The sequence below is a fragment of the Armigeres subalbatus genome, chromosome 3 (assembly GCF_024139115.2).
Source record: "Armigeres subalbatus isolate Guangzhou_Male chromosome 3, GZ_Asu_2, whole genome shotgun sequence".
Lineage (NCBI taxonomy): Eukaryota > Metazoa > Arthropoda > Insecta > Diptera > Culicidae > Armigeres > Armigeres subalbatus.
Window position 1 is genome coordinate 64,187,697 of NC_085141.1, and position 20,630 is coordinate 64,208,326.

The 20,630-nt window shown below is 40.3% G+C and overlaps 1 protein-coding gene across 8 annotated transcripts in view; it reads right to left on the minus strand.

Annotated features, from left to right (window-relative positions):
• LOC134223602 (furin-like protease 1) overlaps positions 1-20,630 on the minus strand; it is an 800,923-nt gene that overhangs the window by 103,004 nt on the left and 677,289 nt on the right. For all 8 annotated transcript variants that reach the window (XM_062702787.1, XM_062702791.1, XM_062702786.1 and 5 more), the window contains 3 exons: positions 12,823-13,304; positions 12,538-12,743; positions 12,236-12,422 (listed from right to left, as the gene is read on the minus strand). In XM_062702787.1, coding sequence (XP_062558771.1) covers positions 12,236-12,422; positions 12,538-12,743; positions 12,823-13,304 — 875 coding nt within the window. The remainder of the gene's footprint in view (positions 1-12,235; positions 12,423-12,537; positions 12,744-12,822; positions 13,305-20,630) is intronic.

The following is a 20,630-nucleotide window of genomic DNA, read 5'->3' on the forward strand; positions in this document are numbered from 1 at the left end:
TTATAAAACAGTCAAATTATAACCGAATTACAAAGTTTATATACCGTTCGAAAGATAAACTCATCAATTTTGTGGCTATGTGGTGATATGCTGGTTCTGGAGACAATGGCCACCGGGAAACGACTTCCACGGGGACCTTGTCGGTCATATAAGGGGAGCATAAAAATAGCTCCATATATGCCATTCGATCGCTAATTCTTCATATATTCTCTTAAAACGGTAATGTATGGTCCATGAGAGGGCTTCCGACGAAAGTGGCCACTCCTGGTACATGCAAGATGCCCCCGGGGAACCCGCAGGAGGGGACATTTCCGTTTTAGCATCAAAATATAACGTGCGGCGGCTCTGTCGTCATGATTTTCCACAAAATAGATGATAATGCGCTTGAAATCGATAAAAGACCACATTGGCTACTCCTGGTACATGCAAGGTGCCCCCGGGGAACCCGCAGGAGGGGACATTTCCGTTTTAGCATCAAAATATACCGTGCGGCGGCTCTGTCGTCATGATTTTCCACAAAATAGATAATAATGCGCTTGAAATCGATAAATGACCACATTGGCCACTCCTGGTGCATGCAAGGCGCCCCGGGGAACCCGCAGGAGGGGACATTTCCGTTTTAGCACCAAAATATGCCGTGCGGCGGCTCTTATGTCATGATCTTTCACCAATCAGATGGTTATGCGCTTGAAATCGATAAGTGACCACATTGACCACTGCTGGTACATGGAAGGTGCCCTCGAGGAATCTGCAGGAGGGGACATTTCCGTTGTAGCACCAAAATATACCGTGCGGCGGCTCTGTCGTCATGATTTTCCACAAAATAGATGATAATGCGCTTGAAATCGATAAATGACCACATTGGCCACTCCTGGTACATGCAAGGTGCCCCCGGGGAACCCGCAGGAGGGGACATTTCCGTTTTAGCATCAAAATATACCGTGCGGCGGCTCTGTCGTCATGATTTTCCACAAAATAGATGATAATGCGCTTGAAATCGATAAAAGACCACATTGGCTACTCCTGGTACATGCAAGGTGCCCCCGGGGAACCCGCAGGAGGGGACATTTCCGTTTTAGCATCAAAATATACCGTGCGGCGTCTCTTTTGTCATGATTCTCCACCAAATAGATGAAATTGCGCTTGAAATCGATAAAAGACCACATTGGCCACTCCTGGTACATGCAAGGCGCCCCGGGGAACCCGCAGGAGGGGACATTTCCGTTTTAGCACCGAAATATGCCGTGCGGCGGCTCTTTTGTCATGATTTTCCACCAAACAGATGGTTATGCGCTTGAAATCGATAAATGACCATATTGGCCACTCCTGGTACAAGCAAGGTGCCCCCGGGTATTCCGTATGAGAGGACATTTCCGTTTTAGCACCAAAATATGCCGTGTGGCGGCTGTTTCGTCATGATTTTCCACAAAATAGATAATTATGCGTTTGAAATCGATAAGTGACCACATTGGCTACTCTTGGAACCTAAGAGGTTCCATTTTTACACCAACATATGTCATGCGGCGGCTCTTTCGTCGTGATTTTCCTCCAAATAGGTGCCCTCGAAATCGATTATTGACATATTGTCCACTCTTAGAACCTATGAGGTGCCCCCGGGAGCCCGTAGAAGAGTACATTTCCATTTTAACACCAAAATATGCAGTGCGGTGGCTCTTTCTTTGTTATTTTCTACCAAACAGATGGTCATGTGTTTGGAGTTGATTAGTGATATTGTCTACTCTTGGAACCTTTGAGATGCCCTGCGAACCCGTAGGAGAGGACATTTTCATGGTTATATCAAATGTACTGTGCCGCTTGCGGCAGCTCTATCTTCGTCTATCATTGTCTACCCTGGCCACAAGTCTTCAAAAAGTTGGTTATGCGCTTGAAATTGTTCTTCATTTGAAATTGAGTATACTGAGTCAAATTAAAAAATAGTTTCTGGGCTACTGTGATGATTCCTTCGAACAGCTCTCCAAGGATTTTCTATTCCGCATCTCGATATTACCATTAGATGGTCCCTTCAATATTGACTCATAGAAGATTGAGGTTTTCACCGATCGCCGTGGACAATGATATGAAAACGCAACATTTCGATATAAAAAAAATCTCTCTTTCTGTGAGACTCCTGCGGGTACCTTGTAGGTTGTAGATATTAAGTTCAGAATGAATGACCTATTTAATAGAAAAAAAAATAAGATTAATCTACCTAGTGGTGATGGTGCCTTTATCGTTCGTTCAAAAGGGTTGAGAAATATATAAGAAAAGTCTAATATAACACTAATAGGTAGATAGCTCTTATTTTTCATATTTGTTCATTTGCATTCTAAAACTTTCTGCTGAACGCAACTTATTGTAAGCCAATCGGATGAGCATAAGTGCCAGAAAAGTGATTTTCCCATGTAGCTGCTGAAATTAGTATTTTGGCCATAACTTCGGAGTCCATAGTCCGATCTGGCCAATTTTCAATAGGAAACAATAGGGCAGGATTTTCGTCGAATGCTATTTACTGCGAGCAATTCGGTTGAGGAAAAGTTCCTCAAAAGTGAGTTAGATTTTGTGTACACAGACACTTTCAATGAATTCTTCAAGGCACTCCACAATTACCGAAATTGGGCCTGGGGTTCCCCCGGGTTGATATTAGATTTCAAGAGCATTACCAACTATTTGTTGAAAAATTATAGTGAAAGAGCCGCTGCACGGCATGTCTTTAAGGGCCGATGTCCACGTAAAGTTTTTTCACGCTGCTTGCACGCCGCGTTCACGCAAGGTACCCAGCATCAAATGGAGTAATGCACACGTAAACGTGTGCACGACTACATTTGTTGCCGGATACCTTGCGTGGACGCGGCGTGCACGCAGCTTGAAAACACGCCACGTGGGCATCGGCCCTAAGTAAGAGTGAGAGTAAGAACGGAAATGTCCTCTCCTATGAGCTCCACGGCGGTACTTCATAGGTTCCAAAATGGAAAATGTGGTCACTTATTCATTTCGGTATAAAAACGGAAATGTCACCATCTACGGGTTCCCCGTGGGCATCTCATTGGTTCCAAGAGTGGCCAATGTGGTCACTTATCGATTTCAAGCGCATTATCATCTATTTTGTGGAAAATCATGACGAAAGAGCCGCCGCACGACATATTTCGATGTTAAACGGAAATGCCATCTTCTACGTGTTCTTCGAGGGAGCCTCATAGGTTTCAAATGTAGCCAATGTGGTTCAAGAGTGGCCAATGTGATCACTTATTGATTTCGAGCGAATAACCATCTCTTTGGTGGGAAAACACACCGAAAGAGTCGCCGCTTAGCATATTTCGGTGTTAAAACGGAAATATCCCATTCTACGGGTTCCCTGGGGGCCCCTGGTAGACTCCAAGAACGGCCAATGTGGTCAATTATCGATTTCAAGCGCATAATCATCTATTTTGTGGAAAATCATGACGAAAGAGCTGCCGCACGGCATATTTTGGTGTTAAAACGGAAATGTCCTCTTTTACAGATTCCCCGAGAGCACCTCATAGGTTCCAAGAGTGGCCAATGTGGTCACTTATCGATTTCGAGCGCATAATCATCTATTTTGTGGAAAATCATGATGAAAGAGCCGCAGCACCGCACATTTTGGTACCATAACGGAAATGTCCTCTCCTACGGGTTCCCCGGGGGCACCTAGCATATACAAGGAGTGGCCAATGTGGTCATTTATCGATTTTAAGCGCATGACCATCTGTGTGGTGGAAAATCATGTTAAAAGAGCCGCCACACGACATATTTTGGTGTTAAAACGGAAATGTCCCCTTTCACGGGTTCCCCGAGGGCACCTTATAGGCTCCAAGAGTGGCCAATGAGGCCAATTATCGATTTCGAGCGCATAATCATCTATTTTGTGGAAAATCATGACGAATGAGCCACCGCATGGCATATTTTGGAGTTTAAACGGGAATATTCCTTTCTACGGGTTCCCCAAGGGCACCTCATAGGTTCCAAGAGTGGCCAATGTGGTCAATTATCGATTTCGAGCACATAATCATCTATTTTGTGGAAAATCATGACGAAAGAGCTATCGCACGACATATTTTGGTTTTAAAACGGAAATGTCCCCTTTTATGGGTTCCACGGGGGCACCTCATAGGCTCCAAGAGTGGCCAATGTGGTCACTTAGCGATTTCAAGCGCATAACCATCTGTTTGGTGGTAAATCATGACGAAAGAGCCGCTGCACGGCATATTTTGGTGCTAAAACGGAAATGTCCCCTCCTGCGGGTTACCCGGGGGCACCTTGCATGTACCAGGAGTTGCCACTTTCATCGGAAGCCCTCTCATGGACCATACATTACCGTTTTAAGAGAATCTATGAAGAATTAGTGATCGAATGGCATATATGGAGCGATTTTTATGTTCCCCTTATATGACCGACAAGGTCCCCGTGGAAGTCGTTTCCCGGTGGCCATTGTCTCCAGAACCAGCATATCACCACATAGCCACAAAATTGATGAGTTTATCTTTCGAACGGTATATAAACTTTGTAATTCGGTTAAAATTTGACTGTTTTATAAGCATTTACATTTCTGGGTCAATATGACCCCAACATCTTATTCGTAACTTTTTTCTAATATCCGAAGAAGGTTAATATCAATTGGTGTGACGATTCCAATTCGAATCATTTGAAACGTTTAGCGGATTTTTTCAATTTAAAACAAAAAGTAAATTCTTATACGCGTATTTCCCAGCACAGTAGAACTTTGATTGATCATGTGTATACAAATTTTGATTCTGTAACTTCTGTAACGAGTAATGATTTAAAAGTAACCGATCATGAAACGCTAGTCATTAACGTTACCGACAATAATAGTAATGATAGTAATTTAATTAAAATGAAGTGCTGGAGAAAATACTCTAAACAAGCAATTTCGGGTCTTGTCGAAAGAAACGTGGATTTTCAAGAAAATTCCGGTAATATAGATAAAAGATCAGCTGTTCTCACAAACGTTTTGAAATCCTGTACCAATCAATTAATAGAACAGAAGTTAGTAACTTTGCATAATTCTAACAGCTGGTATAATTTAGATCTTTTGCGCCTGAAACGTAAAAGAGATAAATTGTATAAAAAGTTTCAAAGAACTAATAATGAAAATCATTGGAATAGGTATCAGGTAGCGCGGAACAAATATTCGCAATCTTTGACACGTACACGATGCGAGTATATTCAGAGGAAAATTTATCAGCATCAAAACAACAGCAAAGAGTTATGGAAAATATTGAAATCATTATTAAAGCCTAGTAGTTGCAAGCCGCGGTCCATAACTTTCAATGGCACATTAGTACAGTCAGAACAAGAAATTGCATCTAAATTCAACGATTATTTCGTCAATAGTGTCTTATCCATTAACCGATCTATCGAGTTAGTGGATGAGCCTGATGAAATAAAACAGCCGATAAATACACCCGATTCTGTTTTTACACGGATTTTTTTTTACACGGCCGTGTAAAAAAAATCCCATACAAAATTTTTGCAAAGTTGCTCAATTTTGCATGATTCGTCGAGAAATCATGAAATTTTTTTTTACACGGATTTTTAAATTTTGAACTGAAAACTTTTTTTACACGGAACGCATCCCCCGTGTAAAAAAAGAATCGGGTGTATTAACTGTCGATTTGATTGTTTTCACCCTATTACTTTTGAAGAACTTAAAAACATTTGCTTTTCTTTAGGTAAAACGGCTGGAGTTGATAATGTTAATGCTAGAGTTATTCAAGATTGCTTTCATGTCATTGGACGCAACTTGCTGGACCTTATAAATGAATCGTTACAAACTGGGCACGTGCCGCATGTTTGGAAGGAATCACTAGTGATTCCAATACAAACAGTTGCTGGAACGATTAAAGCCGAAGAGTTTCGTCCCATCAACATGTTGCACACATTAGAGAAAATTTTAGAACTTGTAGTTAAAGGCCAGCTAATTACATATTTAAATAGTAATAACTTGTTAATACCGGAACAATCAGGTTACAGGGAAGGTCATTCCTGTGAAACTGCATCGAACTTGGTATTATCTAAATGGAAAGAAAATATGGAGCGTAAAGATAATATTCTAGCTGTGTTTTTGGATCTCAAAAGCGCTTTTGAGACAATTTCTCGGACATTATTGATGAAAAACGTTATGCGCTTTGGTATTTCGGGTTCTGCATACAAATGGTTTGAAAGCTATTTGTCTGACAGATCCCAACGGACTGCTTTCAATGATTATGTGTCATGTCCCGTGGAGAATGACCTTGGTGTACCACAGGGAAGTGTATTAGGGCCCCTTTTGATCATTATGTACATTAATGACATGCGACGGGTCTTACGTTATTGTGACATTAATTTGTTTGCTGATGATACTGTAATATTCATTGCAGCTCAAAATCTGGAGGAAGCGATTGAACACTTGAATGAAGATTTGCATTCTTTAAGTAGATGGTTGAAGTACAAACAGTTAAAATTGAATATTAGTAAAACAAAGTATATGGTTATTTCGCGAAATCGTTCAATTGATAATGTCTCTGTGAAAATTGATGACGAGACTCTTGATCGCGTACGGGAAATTAAATATCTTGGCGTGATTATTGATGATAAATTGAAATTTGACCAACATATTGACAATGTCATCAAGAATATAGCCAAGAAGTATGGAATCCTATGTCGACTGAAAAACGAATTAAATACAGCTAGTAAAATACAGTTGTACAAATCAATCATCTCTCCTCACTTGGACTTTTGCCCTTCCATTTTGTTTTTAGCAAATCAAACACAAATATTGAGATTGCAGCGCTTGCAGAATAAGATTATGCGTTTGATTTTAAGATGTAACAGATTCACTTCCTCAACTTTTTTGTTGGATGCATTGCAGTGGCTCTCGGTGAAGCAAAGAATTGTGTATTTAACAATGGTGTTCATTTTTAAAGTAGTAAATGGTTTGCTGCCTCGATATTTGTGTGATCGAATTGAAAGAGGAAGTGACATTCATAGATATAACACTAGAAACGCGGAAGATGTAAGAACACCTAACTTTTTGCATGGAGCTTCACAAAATTCTTTGTTTTTAAAGGTATCAATGATTTCAATTCGATGCCTACACATATCAAACGTGCAACGACATTATCACAATTCAAGAGACTTTGTGTTTCACACGTAAAAGCTGTATTTTAAGCAGCTACTTAGTTGACTTTTTAAAAATCATTAATTATTGTATCTTGATGAAGTTTGACCTACGGATATTTTGTTTGGACAATTTTGTTTTTTCAATTATTGAGGCACTAATAAACTATTTTGTTCGCCTCGATGATGATGATGGATTTTATATTTATTGACGTAATTGTAATTTGACCTTTTTCTTGTGTAGTCTACAAAAGTTTGAGTCTCGCGCGCGTAAAGCAGATATGAATGATTTTCAAATTTATATACAGACTTGCGCTTTTTCAGCTGTTTCAATGATTCTGCGGATTAGTAATAGGCTATCTAGTAGAGTTTGGTTTCCGCGGTTGATACCGAAACTTTTGATATCGACGGAGCGGTAACACAAGTTTTGATTTTGTTGAGAACGACATAGTTTATTAGATTATTATTGATGCTTTGAGTGGCTAACGTTACTTGTATGAAACGCGATTCTTGGTGGAACTATTGAAATCTGTGCGAGAGGTATCACAAGTTTTGCATTTTTATGCACTCGAAGCATCACTACTGATACTTATGAGAATCTGTAGATGAAATAAACAGTTTTTTACATTTAATATTTTTGCTGGATAGTAATGGAAAGTTAAGAAATTTATATCGGTGATGGTAATCAGATCGTTTTTGTTTTGTTTTGCAAATCTGATTAAATTGTTGAAAAATTAAATTCAATTAATTATCTTAAAGATAAATCGTCTAGCTCAAACCTTTGTGGGGGTATGTGGCGGGACCATCATCATCATCATAAGACTGCTATGCCAAGAACCCAACACATAATAATTAGAATCCAGTCGAACCACCATAGCAAAATTTATTCCTTCTGATTCTTCGTCTACATATATTGCTACAGACAAAGAATCAGGAGAAATATTTTTTGGATGTTATACCCATTTCAAATGTTGGTCTAGGAATCTCTTGTGGTCATACTATATATAGGGGATGAAGGGGCACGGGAGAATGCCCTAGCTAAAAGCAAAAACTGTTTTAATGTCTTAGCTGTAACAATTTTCATGGGCATGTTTACCTTGTGCAACAGTTAAACAATATAGCTAACTGATGCCATCTGAAAATTGTAGAAAATCTCAATCATATTGATAATACAGTTACCCTCCTGAGTCGATGTTCCATGACTCGATATACTCATGGAAACAAATTATGCCATATTAAAAAAATATTTCTGGGTTACTGTGGTGGTCTCTTCAAACAGCTTTCCAAGGATGTTCTATTCTACTCCTCGATATTTGCATGAGTCGATGGTCCCTTCAATATCGACTCATGGAGGTTTGACTGTATTCATATTTCAAAAAAGTAGTGATATTTCTTCTTCTTCTTCTTATTGGCATTACATCCCTACACTGGGACAGCGCCGCCTCGCACCTTAGTGTTCATCAAGCACTTCCTCAGTTATTAACTGCGAGGTTTCTAAGCCAGGTTACCATTTTTGCATTCGTATATCATGAGGCTAGCACGATGATACTTTTATGCCCAGGGAAGTCGAGACAATTTCCAATCCGAAAATTGCCTAGACCGGCACCGGGAATCGAACCCAGCCACCCTCAGCATGGTCTTGCTTTGTAGCCGCGCGTCTTACCGCACGACTAAGAAGGGGCCCGTGATATTTCGATGTCGGAAAACTCATGAGTTAAAACGCCTTCTACCCGGGCAGAAGCCATGAACAGAATCACAAAACATGATATGGATTTGATTGATATGAGAGATAAACAAAAGAACAATATAAAAAAATTGCACCGCAATATCATTTGAATATCTAGATATGCTATGGATAAGGGCACATGATATTGATCACTTCTTTCTGTTACCGACGATTTCGGTTACAATAAATAAAGACCCACATATTTTGAGAACATTGATTAAAAATGAAAAAAAGTATAAAGGTTGTGTAATAAAATTTGAAAAACACTCATTGAATTGTTAATAAAAAAAACTATTCTATTGTAAACTTAATCATTATCCTTAAATCCTATTAAAACTTATCCTATTAAAACACAATACAAAATGTTATGTAAAAATATAAATCTTTTGAATTTTATAAAATCAAAATTTGAATTTGAATTTGTTAAACAAAAACGGTAAAGCTATGTCCATTTAGAATCCGGAATAATAAAATCATATGTATCTCGGTAACGGATTGACGTACAAATAAGGTTAATACATCAAAACAAGGGTAATTCACTGTACTTTAAGGAAAAATTATTGATGCAAATAATTTCTTCGTGTTTCTAGTGAAAATTCGCACCTTCTTCTTTATTCCTCTCATCAACAGTTGCACACCTCCGGAGTCAACTTCCTTGGCACATTTGTTCCACATTTTGGTCATCTGAGTCGCGGCACGAGCTGTTTTTCCACTTTTTCCACTTTTCTTAAGCTTCCGCTTCATTACTGCCCAAATGGCTCGTTGGGCCGCAGCTGTGGGCAGTTGCGTGGATTTATGTTTTTATCGATGAAATCTTCGTTATTATCGCGGTACCACTGGATGACTTCCCGGCTGTAGTGGCAACTCGACAAATCTGGCCAAAACTTCACGGGACCTTTATGGGCTTTATGGAAGGTCGACCGCGGTTTTTTGAGACATTCCTCCTTGTACAGCTTCGAGTCCATCGTCTTATTCGTCACAAACACTTAGATCTATGCCCCACAGTTGCATACCCGTTGCCAAAATCATCCGTTTTTTTGCAAGTTTGTCCAAAAAGCAATCTTAAACTTCGCAGGAACTACTCCTCGTGCCGCCACCATGTAGAATTTTTGGCTAGGAAGCTGTCCGAAATCCATTTTGACGTAGGTTCCATCGTCGATGATATGATTATCAACGTGGGTGTGCAGACTTTTTTTTCTCCTTTCGGCTTCCATCTGGAATATTTTTTGTTACGCTGCACGAAACTTCGTGAAATTTATACCACAGCAAGTGGGCGTCTAGGTAGACAAACCGCTGTAAAATAATTCTTGCAGCGGTCACTTTCCGTGCCGCTGCAATACAATAAATGATTCCGGATTCTAAGTGGACATTGCTTTACCCCTCGAGGAACTCAAACTTTTGTCGAACAAATAACTCTTGCATGTTGTCCACTAGTTGGCAGGTAAGTAGGAGATTGTTCGGTCTTCCGTGAGGTGTAAAGCCGACCCTGAGAAAGCACTCAAGGTGAGCTGGCCAAGGCGTGTGGATGTCGGCACCACAGGACGTGAGGACGTCCACGGTAATAACATTACAATTAGCATAACTTGATCGCCTCATGATATTTTAGTGCAAAATATTGATATTGTCGTCGGATATTTTATCTTTTATATAAATCATGTCAATATCTCATTCTGCTATCTTATCAACATTTGATATTATTCAGCTATTTTCGTCTACTCGGGTAGCTGGCAGCTATTAGGGAACAACGCACCACGCGTCGGCAAATCAGCATTCTGGTACGGACAGTGCGTGGAGACGCATAGTACATTGTAATCTAGTCTCCCTAGGGCGTTTTGCCTCGCCGAAGTGTTAAATGTTTCATCAAAATGTGGAAAATTTGTTTTTTTTTTTTAAAATTTTGATACCTTTTTCGCCTAACCTACATAATTTTAGGTCTAGTTTTGTTACTGCCATGCCAAATACGGTAAATATGAGGGAATACCCAAAAGGCGTTTTGCCTCTTCCTATAATTGCTCTCCAAAAATGTTTACGAGAAGTGAGTTAGGCGTAGAAATGATGGAACGAAAAATTAATTTCAAAGTAGGCACGATTTTGTTTATCTTCCGGATTAGCTTTGGAGAAAAGAGTGGTGAGTGAAAGAAATTTTTGAGCTTGATTGACTGCTCGTAGTTGCTACTCCATTATGACCAGATCAGCTGTTCTTGCACAGGGAACCAACAGATGTTTGCTTGGGACTAGCACACATCTTCAATGTACAAGTACTGGTGATCTCATTTGTTAGGTCATACTGGCGCCTGCCTGGCTGGTGAGTGAAAGAAATTTTTCACTATAAACTACCAGAGAAAACCGCTTTATTCTGTCTCATCAAAACGAAAAATACGAACCCTGTTAATATTTTTACATCGTTTGGCAAAAAATTGAACAAAGGTAAAAAAAAAATTCAATTGATGAAAAATTTTAAATAATAAAAACTTAATTTGAGGAATTGCGAAAAGCAAAATTGTGATTTTGAGCGGATACAAACATATGGACATTACGGTATGGATGCAAAACAATACAACACAATCATTGATATGGAAACGCTAATATCATCTTCTAAACTTAGACATACATTTTAGTATTTTAATCTGGGTGCTGCGGATAGAGCAGCTTTTCTGCTCTCAAGCGAGTTAAGGGATATTTTGAAATCAATCCCATAAACAAAATTATTTTGCAGTTACTTGGCTGTCAAACATTTCCCGCTCTTCGATTTTCTCTTTCCATGCTGCATGAGGGCGCACAAATGCGCGAGACTCTACATGACTTCACGATGGTTTACAAACATTTCTGCTCCAATCAGCTGTTAAATCTAGTGAAATTTCGTAACGAGTGCTTTTTAAATGCATTCCTAGTAATTTTTCACTCGAAATATAATATACAAATATTTGTTACAAATAATACAAAACTCATACTAAGTTTATTTTTATTTTTTTCCCGAATAATAACAATACTTCTCAATATAGGATCTGAAACGAACATAACCACAATCATCAATGTTTGGCTCCGGCACAATAGAAAAGTTTGGCTTCAGTTTGACAACCAAATCGATTCTATTCGCACCACCCAGATTTTAATTAGGGGAACAATATAGATTTGATAATTCCGTTAGGATACTACAGCATAAAAAAATATACAAAAGTGGTTTGTTTTAAAACGAGTGGAGGGTAATTTTGGAGACGATATAAATCGAACGACCTTTCTTCACCTAGAAGTAATTCATCTCATTAATCAAACATGAAAATTACTTGAAAAGAAAATTTCCATTTAATGGACAGACCTCTAATACCCCTAGCTACGCCAATGAACGAAACTCTTCCAGCTGCGAACGATACGTACTTGTCCAGATGGGGTGCGTTGATTTCGCAGATTTGCTGCTCCGGAACGGTTTGCCACGTACGTGCCAGTTTAACCATGGCGAAAGCGTCCATCAGGCCGTAGCCAAATGAGTGCGACACCCGCCGACCGACACCGTTTTTTGACCATGTTGAATCTTTCAGATTTCCCGGTTTCGCCGTACGAACCACTGGGATAGTAGAGTAAACACAAAAATAATATGTAAATCACCAACTCTTTTCGCGATAGAATCGGAACGAGGAATTTTCATCCTTTGAAAGGCAATGGTTCTACACGGCGCTTACCTATGTGCTGCAGATCTCGCCACGTTAGATTGGGGTTTGCCTCCAGCACCAAAGCCGCGATACCGGCAGCGAGTGGAGCTGACGCCGACGTTCCTGTGTGCGATGACGTGCAGGAGTGATGTAAATCGGTTGTGATCACCTGTTTTTCGTTGGTGTTCCCGCTGCTATAAGTGGTCGCCAGTGTAGAGCTGCACATTTCCGAGAACCTGGCGTGAAACAAAAAACGAAAATTCAGCGTCATATGTATGCAACGCTTTTCTCACCCTGTCATAGTGCCATACTTACCAAGGCACCAATCCTTCCTGAGAGGCACTCGATATCGACAGGGTCCAGATGGAGTTGGTGTACCCGTCGCAGTTGCAATTGTCGTGCTCCCGGCCGCCGTTTCCCGAGGCCCAAATGAAAATCGAACCCTTTCCGCCACGCCCCTTCCGGACGCCTTCGATGAAGGCTCGCGTGGCCATATCGCCCGGACCGTCGACGGTTTTTCCATCATCGTCCGGTCCCCACGAGGCACTGTAAATATCGATATGTTGCGAGTTCAGACCGAGCGATTTGGCCTCCACCACGTCCGTTACGTCCCCGTCCAGCATCCTAACGCCGCCCACGCGGGCACCATAGGCAATGCCGACCGCGCACTTGGAATTGTTGGCCGTTGCTGCGACTTCACCGGCGCACCGGGTCCCGTGCCGGTTCGAGTCCGTTAGGTCGTAATGTGGCATCGGATCGCCGTCGTTTCCGTTCACGTCGTATGACGCTTTGGGGTCCTGTTTGTGGAAAACAGCACAAGAGTGTAAATAAATGCATGCATATAAGCTTTAGGGGAAGGCAAGGTTTTGGCATGTTTGTTTCTATTTTAGGCAGAAGGCGTTTTTTGAAGCACTTTGATATCAAATTTCAGCAAAAATTCGCCGAATTATAACTAATTTTAATAACAGTAATGAAATAACCAGAGCCGCGTGAACTGATGAATTGAACTATAGAAATGTTATTGAATAAATCGCTCGACACAAAAACATCTTTTCGTCATACAAGAAAAGGGTTAAAATGCTATTTGCTTGAAGGAAAGGATCCCAGGAAGGAAGGAATGCTATTTGCTGTCAAGGAACAAGAAGCAATCTTCCTGATTCAATGCTTCAGATTTTTTTTTAATTTATAATTTAATACCTAAATCAAATAATAAATTTATATCGCATGTATTTTTAAAATTTTGATTGTACCTTTGTTTGAGATGTTAGAAATTGAATAATCCATTCATGTATGGCTTAAAAGTGGTAAAATGTTATATCTACGTGTTAAATAAAATTTTCATTCCATTACCAGCGTACAAACCCATCAGATGTTTTTCAGTCAGTCCATTACGGGAGATGTTTTGATGAAATAATATTTCAAATAACTATGTATGACTTAGAAAATATCAACTCGGTCCTTGGAAGTACAGAAGCATAAGACCATGGTTTTTAAAGTAACAATTGGTTTACATTTAAAATATGTTTTGCTGTTTATGCACTTTCGGGGTAAGTTAATTATAGAATCGACTGACAAAAAGTAATGGGAATCCAAATTTAAATCTACTCGCGTTTTCAATGGCACACCACTCAATACGGAAGCAACCCACAACTGACACTTTTATGATTTCAGTTTGTTTCATTACAGCTAAATTATGGATGACTACTTGTGAGTGACAAAATAGTTATACTTCAAAATTTAATGTATGCGTACTCATATGATACGAGTAGGTATCGATACGTTTAGTTCGATATTTAGTGGTATCGATACTAGGTACTTCAAAGTAAAAGTAAGGTATCGACTTAGTGGTATCGTTTCATCCCTAATTGTACCCTGACCGAAGGATTGGACTACTGTTCTAGCAATCAACAAAGCGCGGAAGCTTACATTGTTGTGGAGTTCTATCAAATATTATATATTAACAATATAGTCCACTCTGAGCTTGAGCTGGAGCTTGATTGACTGCTCGTAGTTTCTACTCCATTATGACCAGATCAGCTGTTCTTGCACAGGGAACCAACAGATGTTTGCTTGGGACTAGCACACATCTTCAATGTACAAGTACTGGTGATCTCATTTGTTAGGTCATACTGGCGCCTGCCACGTCAGAATGCAAGTCAATGTAGGGAAGGGGGAGGAAATGATGATGCAATCACTCGCCCACTGCAAGCCGAATATACCTCTGCACTTTCCACGAGTTCATGCGGAATTTGTTGGAATTTCTGGGTTAGGTTGGAGAGGCAGAGGTCCGTCTTGGTTAACGAGCTGCCAATGTGATAGATAGGAGAAGGTAACTGATGGAATTTCTAATTGGATGTAGGAAACGAGATCTATAGTTCATTTCCAATTCTAGCAGATTACTGATAGAATACTCAAGTTGAAGGTATAGGAATAGTAATGGAAACGGTATGGAAGTCCATTTCCAGTTCTAGCGATTGCTAGAACATGAGAAATAAAGAGAAACATACAAAGTAGGAGAATGGAATGGACCTGGGATTGAACCCACGACCTCCTGCGTATGAGGCAGAAGCAGTAGCCATATGACTACCAAGCCCGCTATATTAACAATATAGTCCACTCTTGCGAAAAACAGGCGAACACGACTAAAGCGCTACAACGGATGGCGGTCGAACTATTTTATCACAGCAACGCGTGGCAGCGCATCGTTGCCTTTATATCTACGCGTTGAGGCGCACCGTTGCTTCCAAAACAATCAAAACAAAATAAAATGCTGAACGTCATATCTTTCCATTTATTGGAATACTTAAAAATGCTACCTTTCTGGCAGATTCTCATTCTTGCTAATTTATTTGTGACTAAATAATCCGATGGAAATACAAGTAGCAGAGCTCATACATCGATTCAAAAAGTATGAACAACTAGTTGTTCTATTGTCTAGTTTCCTAAAACCTCAAAATTTTAAGTTTTCCATATTTTCTTTCGTAGTTTGTAATTGTTCTTTATTTTAAATTTTAACATGGTGCGTTTCAAAAACCTCGAGCCACCGCGTGTACTCCAACAAACAATATGGATCTATTATCAAACAGCAGTCTTCATTGAAAAGATTTACTACCAAATGAAGTTCATAAACGAAAATTGAATCCTACGGAACATGCAATTGAAAATTTGGCTAGCTCATTGAGCGACTACTCAAAGGAATGCTCGCACTTGCTTCTGGCGAACACGCAACGGAACAAACAATTCCAAAAATAATAGGACCAACACAACACAATTATAAATATTATATATTATAAACACAGAATAAGATTATATATTCATTTATCCGTTTATTTCAACAATTATAAACGCATGTGATCTTTCGGGATCCGAAATACACAAAGAGAGAGAAATGTGGCAAAAATCGAACACTTTTAATGGGTACGACACGTATAAGGGACCTGGAGACGCCTTCCCATCAGTCTCTCCGGGGTCTTCAGAGCCGATCCTTGTCAGGAAACCAAAACAGTCCCACTGCGCCTAAGGTCCTGGCACCTGTAGCGAAACCTGCCTGAGGTGATACACGGACTACGATTCTGGTTTTTGCTTCAATCAGCATCTGAAACAAAACCATTCTTTATTTTAACAACCAGATTTTAAAAATTCCTACCTCCCACTACTCCATCGTCTATTCGTCACAATTAGTCCACCCTCAGCTGAAGTTAACGCACTTTCAATTCAAATAAATCAATCAAAAATAGATATGTAGCTAGAGTGCTGACTGAATCTGTCTTCTTGTTGATTTTGTTATGTATATATTTTTCATAGGACAGCGAAAAGTCAACTTTGATCGTTTTCACTAAAATAGTTAGACTTCTAATCAACAGTTGGCGCTGCACTACAGAAAAGTTTTTCGCCAACGTCTTGTATGGGACAATTAAGAGTGGACTATCCTGTACTTTAAAATCTTTGGTTCTTTACAAGAAGCTAGGGACAAAAAGGTTGAAAGACAAAAGGTCGAAAGGACAAAAAGTAGAGAGACAAAAGGTCGAAGAGATAAATGGTCGAAAGCACAAAACGTCGAACAGGACAAAAAGTCGAAATAGACAAAATGTCGAAAAGAGCAAACGGTCAAAATAGACAAGAAACTGAAACAATACAAGTTTATTCTTTTCTTTAATCCACAATTTTGTTTATCTCTAACAGAACTATCTAGATATTCATAATATTGTTTCATACTATGTAATTACTTCTTCTTTGAAAATTAGTCATTATTCAACTTTAATTGATAAGATGAGTGTTTTACTTTTGTTTCAAGTTAAATGCATTCAACAAATTTCTTTGGAATACACCCAATTTGTTATCAACTCTCGCTTAACTTTTCAAAAGGTCCTAAGTAACATTTTTTTCATGAATTAATTAGAATAGCGGAATCAACAGAACAACATGAAAGCTTTTGATTGCAGTACTCAAATAAATTCATGAAAAAAATGCTACTTAGGACCTTTTGAAAAGTTAAGCGAGAACTTGTTTTTGATAGACCCTTTCAACCTTTTGTCCTTTTTGGTCATTTGTCTCTTTCGACCTTTTGTCCTTTCGACCCCCTGTCTCTTTCAATGTTTTGTCCTTTCATCCTTTTGCCCTTTTGTCCTTTCGACCTTTTGTCATGAATTCCTCAACAAGTCACAAGCTAGGCGAGATCAAATTCCCTGTACCTCTGATGAATGGTTAACATCGAGCGAACAGAAGAACATCAGTAAGGACTAGAAACAGAACCGGCAAGCAAAGGTACGCCGAAGTCCTAAAGTTGATGTGAGGGGCCGAACAACTATTGACTTTCGACTTTCGGAGTTATTAGCATTTTACTGAAGTGTTGTACATGGGTAAATTTATTACTTTTCTAGTGTAAATGAAATGAAATATGCTTAAACTACACTCCCGAGAAATGCTAATGACTTCGCCAGGTAAACTCTAATCTTTTCGCGGTTTTCAGCATAACATAATAACATATATCAGCTGAAAGAATATCATAGCTCTGCAACGTAAATGGTGCCATTAGGCTTACTGTTTACGATGCTTCTTCATACAGTTTTCCATATAAACTTCCAATAAGCTTAGCACCGCCCAAACGTTAATCGATTTAACTGAAATTTTGTCCATAGCATCATGGCGTCAAATATAACGGAATAAGAGAGCGGCCCATCAAACAATTTGAAACAGTTTTTTTTGCATACTAATTTGAACCAAACTAATCGACAGTCTATACGAGGATGCGTTGGTAGCTGTTCTATCACGCGCGTTTGACGAAACTATGCCGGGGAAAGCCCTGCAGCTTTTCGAGCAACCTGTCTTGAGGTTAGTAGACGAATAATGCAACGTGCCCGGATAGAGGAGTTAAGAGCTGTGAAGCTGGCCTTCAACAAGGTCATTGGTAGCAGTAAGAGGACGTGTTTTGACAACCTTTGCCAGTGTGCCAATGCAAAATCGTGGAGTGACGGTAACAAGATTGTGATACCCAAAGGGTCGTCCCCACCAACCGAAAGGTCTTCGGATACGTTGGCGAGGATTATCGCTGTAGTACTCTTCCTGTCCCGAGCCACAAGTTCTTGGCCTTCTGCGCCGCATGGTGCTGTGGGTGCGGCGAACAAAGCTAACCAAACAGGGCCTTCAAGGCAACATTCATAGCGAACCCGAACATGTTCTCGATGAGTGTAGTTTTCCTGGTAGGTGGAAAAGACAGAAATTGGTACTATTGCCAAAGGTTTCCGTAAGGATAAGTCTACTTTGGACGCTATCAATGACCGCAGAGATAGCGACCCAACAGAAAAGGTATATATTCGATACTGTGCGGTCGTGATACTTGACGTTAAGAACGCATTCAATATACTATACAAGTCTGATGCCTGTTAGAGATGCGTTCCTAAGGAGTTCCGCAACGGTACTTTGAAACCTTAAGTATGATGGGGTTCAGAAACTCAAGTCCCCTCCTGGTGTTAAGATCGTCGGCTTTGCCGAGGATGTAACGCTGGAGGTGTACAGGCAGTCAATTCGTTAAGTAGAGCGGACCGTGGCTCACGCGATCAGCATTGTGGCGGAGTGATTGAGCGCTAGAGGCCTTGAGTATGCTCACCATAAGATGGAGGCGGTTACCCTCAACAACCGCAATATGCGCTGATTCATGGGGGTGAAGTCGCGATCACATCAAAGCGGAGCCTGATGCTCCTTGGGATCATAATAGACGACAAGATGACCTTCGGTTGTTATGTTGACTATGCCTGCCAGAGAGCTTCAATTGTCATGGCAGCATTTTCGAGGATGACGTTCAGTAGCTCTGAGGTGTGCTCCAATAGACGTAGAGATATCTAGCTGGGTGGAGAGACCAAATGCGAAAGTTCACTTCCATCGGACACAGTTCCTGTCAGGGCATGTCTACTTCCACCAGTACTACCACAGGTCACGGCATACGGGGTTTCCTGTCTGTCCTTACTGCCCAGGATTACCTTTGCGGTCGCTACACTACTCCGGATAATCTGCAATCGTTTAGATTTCCTGCAGCCTGTAGAGAATCTGGTGTTCCGAGTAGAAGTCGGCAAGCATTAACTAATTTGTTATTGTTTAGTTAGAGCGGAAAGGTGAGCACGTAGTCGCATTGGTCTCTCCCGGAAGTAATGTCAAAAGGCAGTACCAGGGACTTGGAAAGGCCAGTATCCAGTCCAGAGTGAACTGAAGAGAGAAGAAAGCCGCTGCAACCGAGGACATTCACCTCATCTACGATATCTCACTACGCTTAAGCGGGGCGAAGATGAATGCAACGATGCCTGTGAAAGACGCGACTGACTGACCGATCTAACTGACCAGATTAAACGCTGGTTCGAGCACTTCGAGCAACACCACCTCGGCATGATCTGCCAAGGATCCGACTTATAACACGCGTCAATACCGAAGCTCCTTTACTGCTAGAGATCCAAAGCATGAAATCCAACAAAGCCCCAAGGGTTGATATCAGCCGAGATGCTCAAAGATAATCCACATGAAATGCGCCCAACTATTGCACCATTAATTTCGTAATATCTGGGACCCCGCAACTTTCCTGATCGACTGGATGCAGTGTATCTTAATATTCTCCTCCTTCAATGACTCTACATTCCAACTCGCCAACTTCGGATTGGCAATCCTACGCCTTTGCTACTGCCCAAGAAGTACTGCCCAAGTAACATTTTTAGTTTTATAATGGTCATGAAAACCATTATTTGCTTTACATGATTACCACAAAACGAGCATAAAACCAGCATGTTACCAATAGGGTATCTTAATGAATGTACCCAAAAAAGGTGAGCTAACTGAATCCTGACTGTATACATTCCCAAGTAACATTTTTAGTTTTATAACGGTCATAAAACCATTATTTGCTCTATATGACTTTTTTAAAACCAGCATAATACCAAAATGTTACTAGTGACTATGTTGTATGTTGTTCTATGCAAAGTTATCCTAGCTCGAATTCGGTAGAAGATCAATGTGACTCTCGTGCGGCAGCAGGCCGGATTCTGAGCTGGAAGATATTGTGCGGACCGTATTGTCACGCTGCGTATTATTCTGGAGCAGGTCAACGAATTCTAAGAGTCCCTTTATTTGATTTTCATTGACTACGGATAAGCTTTCAACCGTCTCAATCGGGAACATGTGTGGTCCTGAGACGCAAGCTCTTAAGAAAATAATCGGCCTCATCGAGGCACAGTACGAGGCCCTCTCATGTAGAGGGCTACACAACGGGATCTTGTCCGACTCCATCCGGGTCATAGCTGGTGTGTGACAAGGCTGTATTATATCACCACTACTGTTCCTCATCGTAATCGACAGAATCACGTGCGATTGATCGTGAACCTAAAACCATGGAGCACCGGACACTCTTTACTCAACGGTGCACAGTGGTTAAAGTCGTGTGGACTGAGCAACCAAACTATCCTTAAGTGGTAATTTTGATGTTCTCAGGAAACAACACAATACTTTACCATATTCTTGTTAAATAATTGAAATTGAAAGGCTTAATGATAAAATTCTGCGCCTGCCCAGCGGTATAACAGATCTTTTTCAATATCTACGATACTACAAACCTTCCTTGAATTCAGATCTTAATATTCAAATCG